Source organism: Danio rerio, chromosome 13 (genome assembly GCF_049306965.1).
Source record: "Danio rerio strain Tuebingen ecotype United States chromosome 13, GRCz12tu, whole genome shotgun sequence".
Lineage (NCBI taxonomy): Eukaryota > Metazoa > Chordata > Actinopteri > Cypriniformes > Danionidae > Danio > Danio rerio.
In genome coordinates, this window is record NC_133188.1 from 51,743,846 (window position 1) to 51,764,199 (window position 20,354).

The window sequence follows — 20,354 nt, forward strand, 5'->3', positions numbered from 1 at the left end:
CTAATTGTTTATGCTCACTTAGGATTAGTCATGTTTGAAAAACCCCACCAAGATTGACATCTTAAGATGTTATTATTATTAATTATGTGTCTATGTCTGTTTAAACAAGCACCCAAAACCCAGACTCAAATCACATGTACTGTATCCTTTTGGGAAACAGCGTCTGTTATCACTATGGAGCGCGTCAGCTGACAGTCATGCACTGCTATATGACTGTTTTGAGGATTGCATATGAAGGGGAGACGGCACCTGTAATGAAGTGAAAAGGGAATTGCGCTGCTTTTATATTTATTTTAAAGTGTTTTAGGCCTAAACAAAGCGAAAACACAGAACAGACTCAAATTTAAGAGCAAGGGGCAGCCCCTTGTGGTTCGGCGGTATGAGTTGCATATAAGGAGGATCGGCTCTTTAAAGTTTATTTGCCATCCTTCAGAGAAAGACTGAAAATACGGGAGAAATACAACAAACCTGGTTCAATTCTTTTTATGATGCATAAAAGTTTTGGAGGCAGTGTGGCAATACGATTTAACAACATGAGGTTGAATTTATCTTTTACCCTTCTAAAGTCACATGCTATTTTGGGATTTCCGCCTGGATTTTGTCTACCCAAATTTAAAAGCTTCCCAAATCCACATGCAAAGGTGTAAATGTAAACATTTGGCATAATTTTAAAGAAAACCCTTTGAATTTTCATAAAACACTTTTGAAAGTGTTTAAAATAACTTTATATGTTGTCTGTGTTATAATAAAAAACCTACAAAAGTTAAGTTTTTTATAAACTCAAATTTGAAAGTGTACCTTTTAGGTTCTGTGTGGTCTAGCTTACTGTAATTAATTTTAGTGGTTTCTGCACATGTCTATAATCATAGGAAAAAAGAAAAATGTCTCCACCATAATCTATGCAAAAGTTATTGTATTCCAACTGATGAGAGGTGCTGTACAAGCCACAGGCATCGATCATTGATTTCATATTTCACTATTCTTTTGTTTGATCAAACATTATTCACTGTGTTTGGACCATGTCAGACATATAAAAGGATTACTTATGCACATCACCTCAAAAACAGAAGAAATGGCCCTGAAGTGCACAGCATAAGGTAAGAGATGACAGCTGTCTGTGCTATCTGGGGCTCTTTATTGATCATAAATGTTTTGTTTTCACTTCTGCGCCATGGAAACACCTCGATTCATTCGGCAGCTGTTTGATATGTGAATATAATTCAGTAAGAAGAATGCTGGAACCGTATGAGCACCGGCAAGAGCTTTCATTTAAGCTACAACTTGTACATGTGTCATATGAAAAATATGAAAATGAACCAATGTTCAAAATCCAGCTCGGGAATCCAAAATACTGTGTATTTAAATGTGAATAACTTTTGTACAGTAGAATACAAACCAAAGTGATGCATATGTGCATAAAATATAGATTCTACACTTTCAAACGAAACCACTTAAGGGGGTCTGGTGCAATGCTAGCCCTTTAAATCTTAAAGGGAAAGTCGATGACGGAGTTTGAGAGATGGCAAAATTACCGTCGAAAATTTCGCATTCAGTGTACAATAACCTTTATAAAACATTATTTGTGTGGTATTTTGAGCTGAAATCTCACAAACATTCTTGGGACATCAGAGACTTATTTTACATCTGTTAAAAAAAGGGGGCATAACAGGTGCCCTTATGGTGCAAATGTCCCGTTTGTGCAGTCAAAGCTTTCAGAGTTTGTGATCATAAGAAAGTGGCCTTCACTTCAAACATTCGTGCTTTCTCTTGATGTACAGAACAGCTGGAGTTTAACAATGCGGTCTTCCTTTAACATATTTGCAACAATGATGGCTTGAGTTTCTGCCCATGTTTTACAAGTCGATGTGGTTTGTATTAAACAACTGCTGAGATGGTTGAAAATTCAGTCGTTAAAGGCTGTTAGATGCGAAAATTGTGGAACAACGGACGAGGTAAAGCGTGCTTGAGATTTATATCGCTACAAAAGTCTAACAAGACCCTAGTTGGAGGAAAACCATTGATTTCCTTCTCATTACGGCACTTTAGTTACATTAAATGGACAAATCTCAACAATGTTGACCATGATTACCTGTTTACAGCTGAATTCTTCAATCTTAACCTTTTATTTAAGCTGTGAACAGGTTTTCTTTCAGATCTGCACAAAATATATGTGCTCAATGAAATAATAAGACCGCAAAAGCATACCTAATATTTTTGCATTGATAAATCATCTGAAAGTTATCAAGTTTTAGATTAAATTAATATATTTTCACATCTCTGAAGATACTTTAACAAATTAATCTTCATCGTGTGGCGTCGCAGTGGCGCTGTAGGTAGTGCTGTCGCCTCACAGCAAGAAGGTCGCTGGTTCAAGCCTCGGCTCAGTTGGCGTTTCTGTGTGGAGTTTGCATGTTCTCCCTGCGTTCGCGTGGGTTTCCTCCGGGTGCTCCGGTTTCCAAGTCCAAGTACAGGTGAATTGGGTAGGCTAAATTGTCTGTAGTGTATGAGTGTGTGTGTGAATGAGTGTGAGGATGTTTCCCAGAGATGGGTTGCGGCTGGAAGGGCATCCGCTGCATAAAAAATGTGCTGGATAAGTTGGTGGTTCATTCCGCTGTGGCAACCCCGGATTAATAAAGGGACTAAACCGACAAGAAAATGAATGAATGAATAATCTTCATCATAAAATACAACTGAAATACAAAATTATCCCTCCTGTGAAACTTTAACCCTTTTTTTAATATTGCCTACAGTTAAGACATTTTAAACATAATTTGTAGAGTAATAACTAACATAAGAACATATTTTACTGGTTATTTTGCAAGATACTAGTATTCCACTTAAACTGCAATTTAATGGCTTAACTAGAATAATTAGGTTAAATTGGCAAGTTAGGATAAGTCACTGGACAACTATGCTTTATTCTGCATATTAAAAATGAATGTTTTCTCCAGAAAAATGTAAGTATCCGCTTGTTAAGTGGTGACGTGTTGGTGACGTATGTAATACTATTTCTGGGTCCAAATCGCCGCTCATTTGAGTTGAGAAATCATTTGTTTATGATCACTTTTTATTAAATCGCATATTAAAGTTAATTTTAGATAAAGTCATAGTGTACACAACAATCTCTGGGCTTGCTCCATCACAAATACCAAAATTTTAACAATTTATAAAAAAATGAATTACTTTCTGGTCATTGGATATTATGCATGGACATATACATTGCGATCGTGATTTTCGAAAGTATTAAATCACTTTGTAAACGTTTATTATTACCATTTCACGAGTTTCCCCATTCATTTGAAAAGAGCGCTTGGACACGGATGCCGCTTCGCGTGACGTTAAACTTAACAAGCAGATAACAGTAAATACTCTGGGTAGGGGACCTAAGTACTAAATACTTAGGGTGATTAGGCAAGTTATTGTATAACAAAAGTTTGTTCTGCAGACTATCGGTGAAAAAAATAGCTTAAAGGGGCAAATAATTTTGTCCTGAAAATTATTTTAAAAAAATTAAAAACTGCTTTTATTCTAGCCAAAATAAAACAAATAAGACTCCCTCCAGAAGAAAGAATAACATCAGACACACTGTCAAAATTTCCTTGCTCTGTTAAACATCATTTTGGTAAATATTTAAAAAAGAAAAAAAATCTAAGGGGGGTGAATAATTCTGACTTCAACTGTATATTAATTTTTTTTAAGTGCCTACATATGAGTACAGAGGGCTTCTGTGACATATTTCATTAAGTCCTCAAACTACTACTAGTAGTGCTTATACTCTCATACTTGCAAATTTTTCTAACTCAAACATTTAACTTTCAGATTTATAAGGAAGGTCAGAGATTGGTCAGTGTTTGTAAATTGTTAATAAATGTGTCAACTGTTTAGTGGTTGTGACATTGAAGTTGTGCAACTTAAGAACAATAATGTAGCCTAACTTAAATTTATCACTTCTGCCAGTTGCATTTTGTCACGTGCTTGTGTTGTTTGTAACCTCAAGCCTACAAAAACATACTATCCTTGCAGTCTCATTGCTTCAACACAGCTTTTGCGATTCCACAATTCACCACAATTCACAGTGCTTTTTTTTCTTTTAGGTTTAAATGGATCATACCAAAATTTTGCCGTTGGGTTTATTCTGTCGAGCCAGACTGACCCCCATCCACTCGTCGTTCCTGTCGCCTTGACACGTCTTCCCGCAAGACTCCCTCTGCTTATTTCCTAGAGTACAGAAAGACAACATTACTGTAGCCTACAGAGAGACAAACATCACCGTCTGCACAGAGAAACACACTAAAACCACTCTGAGACAAAAGTCAGACAGTCAGTGTTTAATATGCACGAGGAGAGACAATAGTGCTACACACAGTTTGTGTTAGTAAGACAAATGCAACATGAAATATTTGAAATGCGAAACTCATGTGTATCAAACATGAATACACATAAAAAGTGTCTGAACTCAGTCCAGTGTTTACTGTGCTGGCTGGCAATTGTTCTACTTGGAGAACAAAGTCTAGACGATCTATTTTAAGTAAATAGAAGCAAGCTTTAAGTACAAGCTGTGTAATCTTGGAAACCATGTACTGTATAATGCACTTTGGCTTCCTTAAATGATCATCAATACACATCTATGAACAAATAAAGCCAGCTACAAGATGATTACAAGACACACATCGCACGCAACATTACAAAACTTGATCAGAAGCAAGGAAGATAATGAAAAAAGTAATGACTTGATCATATTAAAGTCTGATTATTTGTGTCCATATAAACATTCTCATTTCCCAGAGATGGGATGCGGCTGGAAGGGCATCCGCTGCGTAAAAACTTGCTGGATAAGTTGGCGGTTCATTCCGCTGTGGCGACCCCGGCTTAATAAAGGGACTAAGCCGACAAGAAAATGAATGAATGAATAAACATTCTCATTTTCAAATATCATGGAGTATAAGTACAGTAATCCTATATTGTAGTGCTACATGCAAATCACTGCAAACATAATAACACCAAAGAATTAAATGTAAAATTAAAAGAAATGAAAGTGTTATTGTTCATAAAACTAATTCAATTTGGCTAAAAGGCATCTCAAGTAAAACCCAGGAGTCAACTTTATCAAATGAAATGAGTGTAGTTAACTCAAAATTGATTGAAAGTTAATTCTACTCATATTTAATTGAGATTTGAACTCAGTGATGAAGGTAATGAGTTAATTAAATACCTCATTACTAGGGCCAGACAGAATCTGCGGACGTTTTTTTGCTATTTCTGCTGAGAATTTTGGTAAAAATCTGCAGATTTCTGCGGAATTATTTTGGGGGTATCCAGCGGAATATCATAACTAAAACCTTGATATATTAAATAAAAAGTAATAATTTATTGAATAAAAACTGAATAAATTAAGATTTACACATTTACTGTAAATCTGTAAATCAACAGAGTTAGTAATGGGCTAAAAATCTGCAGAAATCTGTGGAAAATCTGCAATATTCTGCGCACAGATTCCGTGTGGGCCTACTCATTACTTCAACCTAAATAGAGTAAGTTCACAGTATTCATTAGGATTAATTTTATAACTCAAATGGTTTGAGTTGCCTTAACTTATTGGGTTTAAAGTACTCACACTGCAAAAAATGTTTTTCTTGCTTAGATTTTTTGTCTTGTTTTTAGTCCAAATATCTATAAATTCCTAAATCAAGAAGAATTTTCTAGACAAGCAAAACATATTGTCTTGTTTTGAGAAATAATATGCCAATATTAAGTGAAATTTTCCTTAAAACAAGCAAAATAATCTGCCAATGGGGTAAACAAATTAATCTTGTTTTGTCTTTTGACGTAAGATTATTTTGCGTACCCCATTGGCAGATTATTTTGCTTGTTTTAAGGAAAAGTTCACTTAGTGCAGTTGGTTTAAATTCTCTTCATTTATTGGTTTTTACTGTGCTCAAATTGCTTCGTTTACTCTAATGGATTAAGTTCGCAGTACTTTTTAGGATTAGTTTTTGAACCTAAATGGTTTGCTGCAATCGGTTTCCTCAAATGGTTTGAGTTACCTTACCTTTTTGGGTTTTAAAGTGCACAGAAATCAGTGCAGTTCAGTTTGGTTCAATGTTAACTCAATATACTTTAATTAGAGTTAAATCTAATTTTTATTCAATTACAAAATGAGTTCAAAGGAAGCAGAGTAATAGACTGGTGATGTGTTTTGTTGCAAATAAAACAAAATAGCTCCACTGTGAGTCAAATTGAAGCACTCTTGCTGAACACAATGGGCCCTATCATACACCCGGCGCAGTGTGGCGCAAGGCGCGGCGCAGTAGTCTTTTGGTAGTTTCAGCTTGGCGTAAGAGTCATTTTGAGGCGTTGCGCTACACTGTTTAAATAGCAAATGCATTAGCACTCATTTGTGCGCCCTTAGGCGTTCTGGTCTAAAAAGGAAGGCGTTCTGAGGCGGATTTTTTGCTATTTTGAGAAACTATAATAGATTTTTCATTAGACCAAAACTAACCCGCTCTAAACTCCGGCGCAGAGTCGCGCCTCGCTTACACACTGCTTAATACACACAAAAGAGCAATAGGCAAATATCTTTACATATGAAAAAATGTAAATATTAAGGATACATATAGGATATAATAAGAATAGATATAGAATATAAATATAAAGCATTAAAATATTACAAAACATATTATTTTCTAGCCTACATAAATATAAAAAAATCACTGCTTTTATGTCTTCTTCATCTCGGGAGGCTTTTTCAGTTCATTGATAACAATTTGCTTTTGTATAATGTTATTATTATTAGCAGTATTATTTATTCTATCCATATTTATATTTGTTTTATTAAAAACAAGCTTAGATTTTCCCACCTGCAGGTTTTAGACCATATGGGGCATGGCATGTGTTTTAGGATATAACACATTTTGTTATTATTGTTCATTTATTCGTTTGCTGGAAATTAGAACTGAATTTAGAAATAGTTTTGAGACGAATATTTGCGCTTAACAAACAAAAGTATTTATTTATAGACTAATTGATGTCTGTGCCTAAAGGTTTCCCTATCCAAGAGCGAAAGTGAAAGTAGATCCATTATCTCTCATTCTCGCGCAGTAGATGCTCTGTTTAACAGTTTTCTGTTAAAAAACTGTCAACTGTTAACTGTTTGCTTGTGAAATGCTTATTTTTTCCACTTAGACTTACTTTGCGTCCTGTAAATAGCGAATGCGCTCTTGGCGCGACGCAGCTGACTCTTAAAGGGAATGGGAGATGAGACTCTAATTGGTTTATTCTTAAGACACACCTATAACTCATTAAGAAAATAAATCAACCTTTTTAGAACATGCGCCGAAGCGCAAGGCAGATTTCCCGTCCTTAAATTAGCAAAAACGCGTCCTGACACGCCCTGAAAGCATTTGCGCCCTGCGTTTTGCGCTTTGCGCATGAACCGTCAAAATAGAGCCCATAGTCTTTGTAGTCTATTAACAAATCAACTTCAAAATAAATCTTTAATAAATATAACTTTTAATAATAAAGATAATAAACTACAATACAACTCTCACTAGCATTTATTCTGGTGTGCAGTTTTCTGCAAATGCATTGCTTCATTCAGGTGGGAGTTAAACAGGCATCCGAGTTCAGTCTGGCTCACTACAGACTAAAGTCTGCAAGTCTCTGTTCTGATGCTGTCAGGCTGCTAAGAAGGAAGAGAAAATAACCAGAGCCAAAGAAAACAGCCTCAGTCCCGGGAGCCATCACTCTTTCTCCTGTGGACAATCACAGTTTGCCCCTCAGAGGGCCGCTGTAGCTCAACGCTCATAGATAAACATTAAAGCTGACCCTTACGCTTAGATAAACTCCCTGCAGGAATAACACGCCTCGCTCGTAAATCCTACCATTTTTGTACATGTAAAAAAAAAAGCATAATAGAGTAATAATAATAGATAATAGAGTATACCTACCATAATACATATACCATAATAGAGTATACATATACATATACATATACATATACATGTACATATACATATACATATACATGTACATATACATATACATATACATACATATACCATAATAGAGTATACCTACAAAATAGATCATGTCTGATTCTGCTAGCTTATATCTCACGGTTTATAGTTTTAGAGTTCACCACCAGTGTCATTTTTTCAATTCAAAATGATCTTACGCTGTGCAACAAAAATGCAGGGTTCCACACAATACATTTAGATCCTCCCAACACAAATCGATTTAGGCTCAATACCAATTCTACCCCTTAGCCCTTCCCCTTATGCTGAGTTCAGCCTGCATGATTTTAGCCCCGATTTTGACTCGCCGGCAGGTTTTAAGAAATCGCCGACAAATACCTGAAATAACAAGCAAATCAGTGCTTGTGCACGTGACTGACAATCACACAGTGTGAACTATAAAAGACGCAATCTGAGAGAATCGCAGATGAGTCCCTGACGCCTGTGAGAAATTTGGCGTGCTGAATATATGGAGCTGTCGGCGATTCAAATCATCCCGTGTGAAATTAGTTTTATATACTTTACTTTTTATTTCTGTATTTAAGGAAAAAACAAGGGAAAAATACAAATAATAGATTTAAAATAAATAAATGCGTAACATTGCAAGACTTCGCCCTTCACTATCTCAACAAAGTACTGAAGTGCATCACGGATTGATTACTGTAACTCGCTTCTCTCTGGTATTCCTGATAAACAACTTCATAGACTACAGTTGATTCAGAATTCAGCGGCTAGGATAGTTACCTGCTCGCGTACTTCTGATCACATAACTCCAATTCTCTTTCACCTGCACTGGCTTCCTGTTCACTGTCGTATACAATACAAAATCCTCCTCTTAACATACAAAGCTCTTCATAACCTGGCCCCTCACTATCTTTCTGATCTTCTTCAATTGTACACTCCTTCACGCTCACTGAGATCATCTTCTGCTGAACTGTTATCTGTCCCACACTTTAAGATGAAGTCATTTGGAGGCAGGGCTTTTAGTTGTACAGCACCAAAGTTATGGAATTCCCTGCCTTTGCACATTCGCCAGATGGACTCTATTTCCGTTTTTGTTTATTACGTTTTTGTTTAGGATAGCTTTTAATGATTTGCTGGTTTAATTTATTGCTGATTGTCATTTTTACTGCTTGTATTTTTATGATGTGCTTGTAATCTGCTGTAAGGTGTCCTTGAGTGCTTTGAAAGGCGCCTAAAAATAAAAGGTATTATTATTATTATTAAATAAATAAATAAAAAAATAAAAAAAATAAAAAAATAAAAAAATAAATAAATAAAATAAATAAATAATACAATAAAACACTGGAACTTAAATGAACAGTTGACTGGTCACATATTTCCTTACAGGTCACATGAACAAATACATATAGAAATCAGATTACACTGTGTAAAGGCAGAAGTACAATCCACTTCTCCCAATATTACAGGTATTTATCCATTTTGTAGTTTTAAAGAAAAAGCCGTCCTCTCCATATTTTGAACATTATAACTTAAGCAGCAGTAACTGATTTTTTGGGCTGTAAGTGGGCTAATTTTGAAATTCTGTAATTATAGCTTAGATTTTTTTTTCTGTTCTTATAAACAGACTGGGTTGTTTCTCAAAAGCACTGTAATAGTAAATGTTATCTAAAGTCTTCTTGGATGGGTTGTATTTTGGAGAAACTGTACAGCACCGGATTTCGTGTGACTGCTGCGATCAGACACTGTTTCAAAGTTGATGATCGTGGTGACTGTGGGAGACTGTACCAACAAGATGAAGAAGGGGGGACAAAAATGAGAGGGTGGGGGGAGATGGGTGCGAAATAAGGGAGAGTCCCGGGAAAAATGGAAGTGTTGGCAGGTATGTTTATCATTTATATTTTTGTTAAAACAGCCATATCACCCTGCAGCCCAAGACTGGTTACTCACTGAAGCCAAGCAGGGTTAAGCATGGTCAGCACCAGGATGGGAGACCACATGGAAAATCGAGCTTGCTCTTGGAAGTGGTGTTAGAGAGGCCAGCAGGGGGCGCTTAACCTGCGGTCTGTGTGAGTCCTAATGTCCCAGTATAGTGAAGGGAACTCTATACTGTCATTGAGCGCCGTCTTTCGGATGAGACGTTAAACCGAGGTTTTGACTCTCTGTGGTCATTAAAATACCACGGCACTTCCAATCATTCCCATCCACCAAATTGGCTCCATCACTGTCTCCCACTTCACCAATAGCAGGTGTGTGATGAGCGCACTGGCGCTGTTGTCCTGTGGCTGCCGTCGTATCATCCATGTGGATGCTGCACACTGGTGGTGGTGTGGAGAGACCCCCCCTCATGATTGTGAAGCGCTTTGGATGTATACACAATAGATGCGTTATATAAATACACATTATATTAAAACTGTAATGCAATTTTTTGTGGGGCGGAGGGAGTTCTTTAAAACTTTCAACATTTTTTACAGTCACTTCTGGTTACTTTAACACAATAAATAACTTCCTGAGTAGAAGTTGCTACTTCCTGAGCCCAAAGTTGTAATGGCAGCGTATGTGGGAGGATCATGACCGACTAGTTAAGTTTTCTAGGATGGAATTTCATGCTATTACAAGAGATTTGTCAAGGAAAGCACCTTTTACCTCCTGAACAGCAGCTTGTCAAAGGTGGAACAAATGGTTCTCATCACGTCTTGTTGAAGTTGTTTGAAGTTAATGCTTTTGCCCCCAAACGCTGCGAAGCATCCAAAGCACACAAAGACTAGTGCCAGATCTCGAGTTAGGAGGAAAACACAAACTGTCAAAACCCAAGGCGAAATTAGCTTGGGATACAGACGAAGCGTTATTTTCAACAATTAGCAGGGAAGCTCTGTCCAAAACATACTACTCGTTGAACATGGATATATTTCACAAGGTCAGAACTGGAGGAAAAACCACAAGAATAAATCTTTTGGCCATCACTTCAAGGCACGAGGAATGTTCTTTAATTTATAAACATCTCATCAGATCACGGACATTGGTTACTCTCGGCCATCTCTGTACCAGACGTGTTTGTTTTTGCATCTGTGAGCTGTTCTGGTTGAGTTCAGTAAGAGAAGAAGATTTGTTTGTACACTCCAAAAATGAAGTTGGGTGTTTATTCAAACTAACTGAAAAAACGGGAGACAACTTAATCGTTCCATGTTCAATCCACTTAAATTTGTACAGGTGGTGTCTGGCCCCGTTTACACTGTCAGGTCTTGATGCTTAATTCCGATTTGTTGCCTATATCTGATTTGTTTGCCTGTCTGTTTACACGTTTACACTTGCTATACAATTTACGATGTTGAGCATGCATAAAGGCTGGTTTTAGCATCTGTGCCACACTAGTCACGATGGAAGAAATTGTCTTGTTTTTAGCTCTGCGAAATATGCAAAGTGTAGTATAAGCAGTGAATGGTTTAGTCCAGATTTACCCCCACGCAGTTTTAGTAATGGTATGGCCCTGATGTGTGTGTGTAGTTGAAGATGTAGCCTTTGCCTGTGTGCGCACTGGTGTTGGAGAGAATAAAGTTGTTCTATGTGTAGCCAGCAGTGCGTGTATTAATAGCGACAAAAAGCAAAAGTTACAACACGAAGTTCGCCCAACTTTAAAATGATTTTGAGGCAGAGGCGGGGGAAAACTTAATTGTTCATGTTCAATCCACTTAAATTTGTAAAAGCTAATAACTTAATTCCTTCATGTTGCCTCAACACAAATCTATTGTGTGAAACTCAAAATTTTAACAGTGTAGTGAACGAGCATGAGGACGAAGTGTGCGGTTAAGAGATAACTGAAGGAAAAATAACGAGGGCTGCACAATATATCGAAAAATTAGCCTGAAATATATAATATCCATATCACAAGGAACTGCAATCAATCCGCAGGTTGTTTATTTAAATCATAACCAATCAGATGTTCGCTTTACTTAGAGTTGATAATAAATACTGGGAGACAAGAGAGGAGAAAATCTCACGTTTAAATTGGGTACTACCAAAAGAGAGAGAGAACAGATACAAGTGTAGGTTGTACATGGACTGTAGACTAATTGTCGGTTTTGTTTGCCCCTTTGTGATGAGACATGAGTGCCGCGTGACATGCGGTGAGGTTTGTGGATACTCCAAAGTCAGATTTACTAACATAACCACTCAATACATTTGCCAACTGCCGATTGCATTTCATATCATATCAGCATTATTTCTACACATGTAGCAGGAACCAATTGGGTCAAGGAACAATGCACAGTGAATAAATGGGCCTCCTAAAAAAACACCCAGCTGCCAGTCAGCCTATCACAGGCGACACACAGCATCACAGTGGATGCGGCGCTCTTACATTAAAACAACACATCTGTTTTATTTGTATTGTGCAAAATATATTTGTACGATTTTTGATTTTTTCCTAGAATACACCAGCCAAAACGGCAAGATAGCAGAACCCGGAAGTCAGAAGATCCACAAATTAGCATTTTTTAGTCAATATTACAAATTTTTACAACAAACAAGCACATGTTTAATATATGCATAACTGCGTTCGTGTTTAACCATCATGCTTTAGAAAAAAACTCTAAATTTCGCGATATTTAATCCTTAATAATAACTCTTGTATAGCAGTCCCACAACATTCTGACCAAGGAGAAGGGGTAGGGGTATCAACAATAGAGCTTTATGTCTAGCACCGCCCCTGCTTTAGACAAAATCTAAAAATACATATAAATACATTTAGATCATTTACTTTAATCATTACTATTGGAATGTGAAGAGACTTTCAACCAGCACAACAAAACATGTTTCTGAAGACAATCACCTACTGCAACTTAAATAGGCGACTGCACATCTTTATAAATACAGCTGAAAACATATAAATAGTTCAGATATTGACTGCAGTTAACCCTAATCATGCACAACTGACTCTGTTGCTTTAAATAAAGACTGAAATTGCTCTTCTGAAACATGGCTTTGAATGGGTTCTGTGTTACTGAAAAGGAAATGACTCAACTTATTATTGTTTTTTTTTGTTTGTTTTTTTTGATGAGAGCCATTCTAGTAAATGGAGAATTACCTCCCTTGGCAACTGCAGGACGTATTTCACTGTCCCAGAAATGAACGTCTGTATAAATAGGAATGCACGGCTAAAGACTTGCTTCGAAATATGCTTGCAATTATCAAGATCAAGACCATTTCGCAACCAATAAATATTTTGGTCTCCAAGCAGATGAGTAAATGTCTAGTAATGGCGCTGCGATATCATCTGACTCGCGTCCACAAGAGTCACTAAACATTCTTCACAAATTGACAACAGACCTTTATAATCAAACGTCCAGTCAAATTAAAATTACGTTTTTAAGTTGTTAGTATCAGTATGGTAGTTTTCAAGATATCTAAAAACTAGTGTGCTTCAAAAAAGTAACAAAATTGACGTTAAGAAGATATACACTAACCGGTCACTTTATTAGGTACACCTGTCCATTGCTCGTCAATGCAAATTTCTAATCAGATAAACACATGGCAGAAACTCAATGCATTTATACATGGTCAAGACGATCGTGGCATGGTTATTGGTGCCAGACGGGCTGCTCTGAGTTTTTCAGAAACTGCTGATCTACTGGGATTTTCACGCACAACCATCTTTAGGGTTTACAGAGAATGGCCTGAAACCGAGAAGCTGATAGAAAGGCAACAGTAACTTAAATAAGCACGCGTTACAACCGAGGTCTGCAGAAGAGCATCTCTTAACGCACAACACATCCAACCTTGAGGCGGATGGGCTACAGCAGCAGAAGACCACACCGCATGCCACTCATGTCAGCTAAAAACAGGAAACTGAGGCTAAAATTCACACAGGCTCACCAAAACTGGACAATAGAAGATTGGAGAAACGTTGCCTGGTCTGATGAGTCTCCATTTCTGCTGTGACATTCGGATGGTAGGGTCAGATCCATCCTGCCTAGTATCAATGGTTCAGGTTGGTGGTGGTGGTGTAATGGTTCGGGGGATATACCCATCTTCTGATGGCTACAACCAGCAGGATAATGCGCCATGTCATAAAGCACAAATCATCTCAGATTGGCTCCTTGAACATGACAATGAGTTTACTGAACTCAAATGGCCTCCACAGTCACCAGCTCTCAATCCAATAGAGCACCTTTGGGATGTGGTGGAACTTGAGATTGGCATCATGGATGCGCAGCCGACAAATCTGCAGCAACTATGTGATGCTATCATGTCAAAATGGTCCAAAATCTCTAAGGAACATTTCCAGTACCCTGTTGAATCTCTGCCACAAAGGATTAAGGCAGTTCTGAAGGCAAAAGAGGGTCCAACCCGGTGCTAGTAAGGTGTACCTAATAAAGTGGCCGATGATCGTAAACCTGATTTAGACATCCAACATTTGCAGTTTGTCACTTGTTTTACATCATCTCATACTTGAGTTTCTCATCAAATCTTCTGACCAATCAAACGCTCTCTAGTATCTGACATGCCCCGCCCCCTTCAGGATGCTTCCTATTTGCATTTCATTGGCGGAGCTACTCTATATCTCACCCTATCTTCACGTTTCAGCTCAGATTACGTCAAACATCAAATAAAAAAGCACATTTCAAAGCACTTCAACTGTAAAGAAACTGTTGAACAGTTCAAGCTCAGTCATTTCCGAATTCGTATGACTTTATTTTTTCCTCCATAAAACAGAATATAATGTTATGATGTCATTGTCCTAATACATGTGACTTGATTCTGCTAAACATCCTAATTAACATAACATGAGGTAAAAAAGTGACAAATCTATCCTCATATTAACAGTAATATTTCTCAATTTCTCCAGTCATGAGTAAGCAGAAGTGTGTGCATTAAAGCCACATCTCATCTCTCCACCACAAGAAAAGAACACATCGAGCGTCGAGAGGTTTCTACACATCAGATCCTTGGCACGAGCGCTTGGAAAATATTAGCCAAACCATTCATCATTTCTATCAAAATACTTCAGGAGCCAGACTGAAAACCGCTACAGGCATTTCAGCTGATTTCACGCAGGAATATTGAAAATATTCAATAGTAAAACGCTCTTAAACTACGCCTGTCCATCACAAATACAAGCTCGTAGTATGATGGCTGTTTATAAAAGGAAAAACATGTAAACCCAGCCTTTATCAGCGCTGAAAATGAGTGTTAGCATAACAGACGTGATGCAAAAACAACAGATAAGATAACGCGTGTGCTTTGATCATAACTGTTATTAAAAGAGACCAAAACAAGGCTGCTGAAGCATTCGTCCCGGCAGGCTCTCAAATATTGACCGGTCCAAATTCCATGTTTAACTTGAAGCGTAATTTCAGCAGTGCTTTGGGTTAAACTGCCCGTGTTAAACAGCTCTGCACTTGGCTGATTTGACTGCGCAGATGGCATCTTCTGGCTGTTTTTCATTTGAGCAGGCTGCTTAAACACTAGCACACCTGACACACACACACACAAACACACACTACAGCAGCGGTTTACCAGATGAACACTTTCACTTCCCATTTTTTAGCTACAATTTTATTTGTAAGGCTGTTTATAAATAATGCACATGGTTGCACAAAAGCTTTACATACACACACACACACACACACACACACACACACACACACACATATATGCAATATAACTATACACATAAGGGCTCAACAAAAAAGGACTGCCCGATGGCCTGGGACCAGTGTGTGAGATGGTCAGGACAGTAGACAGGATCATTACTGGCAGATCCAGTGCTGCCTTGTCACTAGAGTTTAATTTTCCTGCAACTAATGTCAATTGTGTGCAAATACAGTCTTAGAATTGAGAAACAGTTTGTGCTTTTAAGCCTTTAAACGCTACCTTCTCTGTGAAGTCGTGAACACCATATTGCTTTTTGATTCCTCTTATGTGATTGGATGTTGTGATGTGTTATTTATTCCTCTTAGCTTGGTGGCAACATCAAACTATGAGGCTAAAAGAAAATGTCTGTTTCTAATTTCTTGAAAGCAAGAACCTAAATGTCTTATGTGGGTATAACATGACAAAAAAAATGAGGTGATGTTTTGCACAGTTTGGCGTCAGATTGGCAAGTCAGCCATATTTTATTAAATAATTTTGAACTGCAATAAAATACCTGCACATTTTCTATCCTGCTCTTTTTGTTTGCATAACACTTTGAATTTTGCTCATTATATATTCATTAATTCGACATTTAAATTCTAGATTCACAGACATTATTTGACATACTCTAAAATATGTGGTTGAAAAACAGCTATTAACTTTTTTTGTGTGGGGCCTGTGAAATTATTCGGGCCATCAATTAGGGAAGAAAAAAAAAACATATCTGTGATTCTCAATTAGAGTCTTGTCATCAAACAATTATTGTTAAAAAAACGTTATTATTGCTATATAAATCTTTGACCTATATCTAGTTTAGCCTAGGTTTTTAATACAAAAATTATAATTATTATATAATTTAATTTATTTATTTTGTCTTTACCTGTAATTTAATTAGGATATTTGTGACTAACTTTGGTTGAATTTTAAATTCTTGTTTATTTATGTAATTTGTTCATTTATTTATATTTTTATTTATTCATTCAATTGTTCATATATATATATTTATATATTGTTTCTATATTTTTTTGTTTATTTATACATTTATTAATTTTATTTATATATGTATTTATATATTTATGAATTGTGTTTATATATTTATTATTTTATTTATAAATTTATTTGTTTATTTATATATTTATTAATTGTATTTATATATTTATTTATATATTTATTCATTTATTTATATTTATTAATGTATTAATTTATATATTTATTTATATATTCATTAATTTATGTATTTATTTATATATTTATTTATTTACATATTTATTTATGTATTTATATATTTGTTCATTTTTTACGTATTTATTTATATATTTATTTATTTATATGTTTATTCATTGTTTAAATATTTATTTATATATTTATTTGTTTATTTATATATGTATTTTTATATTTATTCATTTTTTAAAATATATATTTATATATTTATCCATTTATTTAAATATTTAATCATTTATTTATTTATATGTTTATTTATTTATATATTGTTTAATTTATTTATTCATTCATTCATTTACAAATTTACATATTAATTTTTTTATTTGTACTTATTCCTTGTTCTATTTTTAATTCCTGTTCATTTATTTATAAAAATTCATATTTATTTATATATTTACTCATTGATTAATTCACTCATTTATTCAATCATTCACTTACTTTCTTTGTACTTTGGATGAACTCCAGTCAAATTACCCTCATGCTCTACAAAATACATTTAGCCTTGCCTCTCCTAATAGCATTTCATCCAGAACACTGCTGGCCAGAACCAGAAAATCAGACCACATCACACCTGTCCTCAGGTCTGTACATTGGCTCCCGGTTACATTCAGAATAGATTTTAAAGTATTCTACTTGTCTATAAATCACTAAATGGCCTAAGACCTCAATACAGTACAGATATGCTCACTAAATACAAACCGATCACTCAGATCTTTAGGATCGAGTAAATTAGAACTTCCAAGAGTTCAGTCAAAGCAGGGTGAATCGGCTTTCAGCTACTAACAGCGCCTCTCGCTGCTGGAATCAGCTTCCAGAAATGATCAGATGTGCTCCAACATTAGGCACATTCAAATCAAGACTGAAGACACATCTGTTTAGCTGTGCCTTTACTGAATGAGCACTGTGCTGCGTCCGACAGATCGCACTATTGTGTCTTTCTTTTCTTTTTCATCCTTTTATAATCTGTTTAACCCATTTCAATCTGTTTTAAAATCATTTTTAATTGTGATTTTAATTTGAATCGTTTTTTATTTTCTTCTTTTATTTATGTTTATGGAAAGCACTTTGAGTTACTATTGTGTATGAAATGTTCTACAGAAATAAACGTGCCTTGCCTAATCATTTACGAATCAATCTCACCTACATATGTCATAAATTGTGCACACTAAAATCAGACTTCAGAGCAGTGTGTTGTGTTGATGTGAGCTGCACACCTCTGCCCAGGTCCATCTCAGTGCAGCGCTGCTCCGGGTTGTTGCGGATCCGGCACTTGTAAACAGCTCCAGGCGACTGAACTGAACTGCTGAATGAGGAGTTTGCTCGGGGAGCTCCGACCACAATCCTATGCAGACATCAGGAGGAGACAGTCAAACATACAGCTCTTGGCCAATTGCAATAAGAAAAAAACTAAACTAAAGCAATAATCTTTGTAGTTCGGTTATACAGTTGAAGAATTATTAGCCCTCCTGCATATTTTTCCCCAATTTCTGTTTAACGGAAAGCGTAATAGTTTTAATAACTCATTTCCCATAACTGATTTATTTTATCTTTGCCATGATGACAGTAAATAATATTTTACTAGATCTATTTCAAGATAGTACTCAGTACTTAAAGTGACATTTAAAGGCTTAAATAGGTTAATTAGGCAAGTTAGGGTAATTAGGCAAGTCATTGTATAATGATGGTTTGTTCTATAGACAGTCGAAAACAAATATTGCTTGATGGGGCTAAAAATATTGAGCTTAAAATAGGCTTAAAAAAATTAAAAACTGCTTTTACTCTAGCCGAAATAAAACAAATAAAGCTTTCTCCGGAAGAAAAAATATTATAGGAAATACTGTGAAAATTTCCTTGCACTGTTAAACATCATTTGGGAAATATGTGGGAAAAAAACTCACAGAAGGGCTAATAATTCTGACTTTAACTATGTCTGCATAATAAGTGAATTAGGACTAGAGGTGGTTTCGCCTCGTCATAATGTCATGGTTTGGCTCTGAAAGTCAGTGATGTAAGCACTACATCATCATCTCCACTGAAGCACAAGCAGAGATTTGGACACAGGCCAGTGTTTCCCTTTAAAATTTAGGACAGCCCTTGGAAGAAACACTGAACATCTGTACAGTCACAAGAGATTTTAGGAGAAGTTGCTTGTCTGAAACGTAATGGCAAAAAGCTGGGTTGTGAAAGTCAGAACAAACATGTGAAGTACTCCACGGTGCTCATGTAAGTAAATGAGAGGAGTAATGCTACAGAATTCAGAGTAGTTACGTGTGATTATTTTGCAATCATTCTTTTTTCAGACACATTTAGAATCATTTTTGCAATTTACTAGATACAACATCAAATTAATTTGAGCTGCTTTTACTAGATTTAACAATGTAACTTGTGTTGTTTGTAAGTACTTCTGAACATTAATGGATGTATATAGATCTGAACAAGGGCCCAGTAAATATGTTTAAAGAAAACACACAAATAAATAATGAATAAATAATTAAATTAGATGAAAATATTACAATGCACATTTGTACCAGACATTTTATGTAAATAAAGTCATTTACATTAATTAATATACCAATCAAATAATTTAAAATATATGAAATGTATAAGAAAACAAATAAATTAAAACGAAAATGAACAATGATTACGCAAAATTATATAAATGGATAAAAAATAAATAAATAAATACAACATTACAAAATTAATAATAGTTGTAATAATGTATCTAAATATTTCTGTATGGTATTTTAGACTAATTTATTATTTTCACTCTAAGAAATAAAGGTACAACAGCTTTCACTGGGGTGGTACCTTTTCAAAAGGTACATATTAATACCTCAGGGATGCATATTAATACCTAAAAGTACAAAATTGTCCCTCTTAAATATTTTAGGTACTAATATATACTTTAGAGGTACCAATGTAGACCCTGTTTTGAATAGGTACCATCCTCATGACAGCTCTCGAACCTTTATTTCTGAGTGTTTTAATATTTTTTCAAAGCTATAAATTTATTAACTATACGTTATAAACATGTCATGCTTGGAGATCGGAAGCACTGATAATAATAATAATAATAAAGATGATAATAGATAAACTTCATAAAAATATTTATTAAAATAAATTTCTATAAACTAAATCATACAACAATCTAATAATTATTACATAATATATATATATATATATATATATATATATATATATATATATATATATATATATATATATATATATATAAAATGTAAAGGAAAACAAATAAACACAATTTAAACTGAAAATTAACAAACATTAAACAAAAAAATACTACATTAAATAAACATGTAAAAATAAATACAGTAAAAAAGAATAATAACAGATGTAATGATGTTTCTAAATATTTCCAATATAATATTTTGGACCAATTTATTATATACACTCTCAGAAATAAATATACAAGAGCTGTCACTGGGGTAGTACCTTTTCAAAAGGTACACATTTGTACCTAAAAGGTCCATTTTAATCCCTTAGGGATGCATATTAGTACCTAAAAGT

The 20,354-nt window shown here is 35.3% G+C and overlaps 1 protein-coding gene across 9 annotated transcripts in view; it reads right to left on the reverse strand.

The window, feature by feature from the left end:
- The window catches only part of itga9 (integrin, alpha 9), a 199,804-nt gene that overhangs the window by 177,229 nt on the left and 2,221 nt on the right, over positions 1-20,354 (reverse strand). For all 9 annotated transcript variants that reach the window (XR_012388514.1, XR_012388516.1, XR_012388515.1 and 6 more), the window contains exons 2-3: positions 18,041-18,168; positions 4,112-4,218 (exon numbers count right to left, since the gene is read on the reverse strand). Coding sequence is in view for 5 of the 9 variants with exons in the window: in NM_001324498.1 (NP_001311427.1) it covers positions 4,112-4,218; positions 18,041-18,168 (235 nt within the window). In the remaining 4 variants the exon portion in view is untranslated. The remainder of the gene's footprint in view (positions 1-4,111; positions 4,219-18,040; positions 18,169-20,354) is intronic.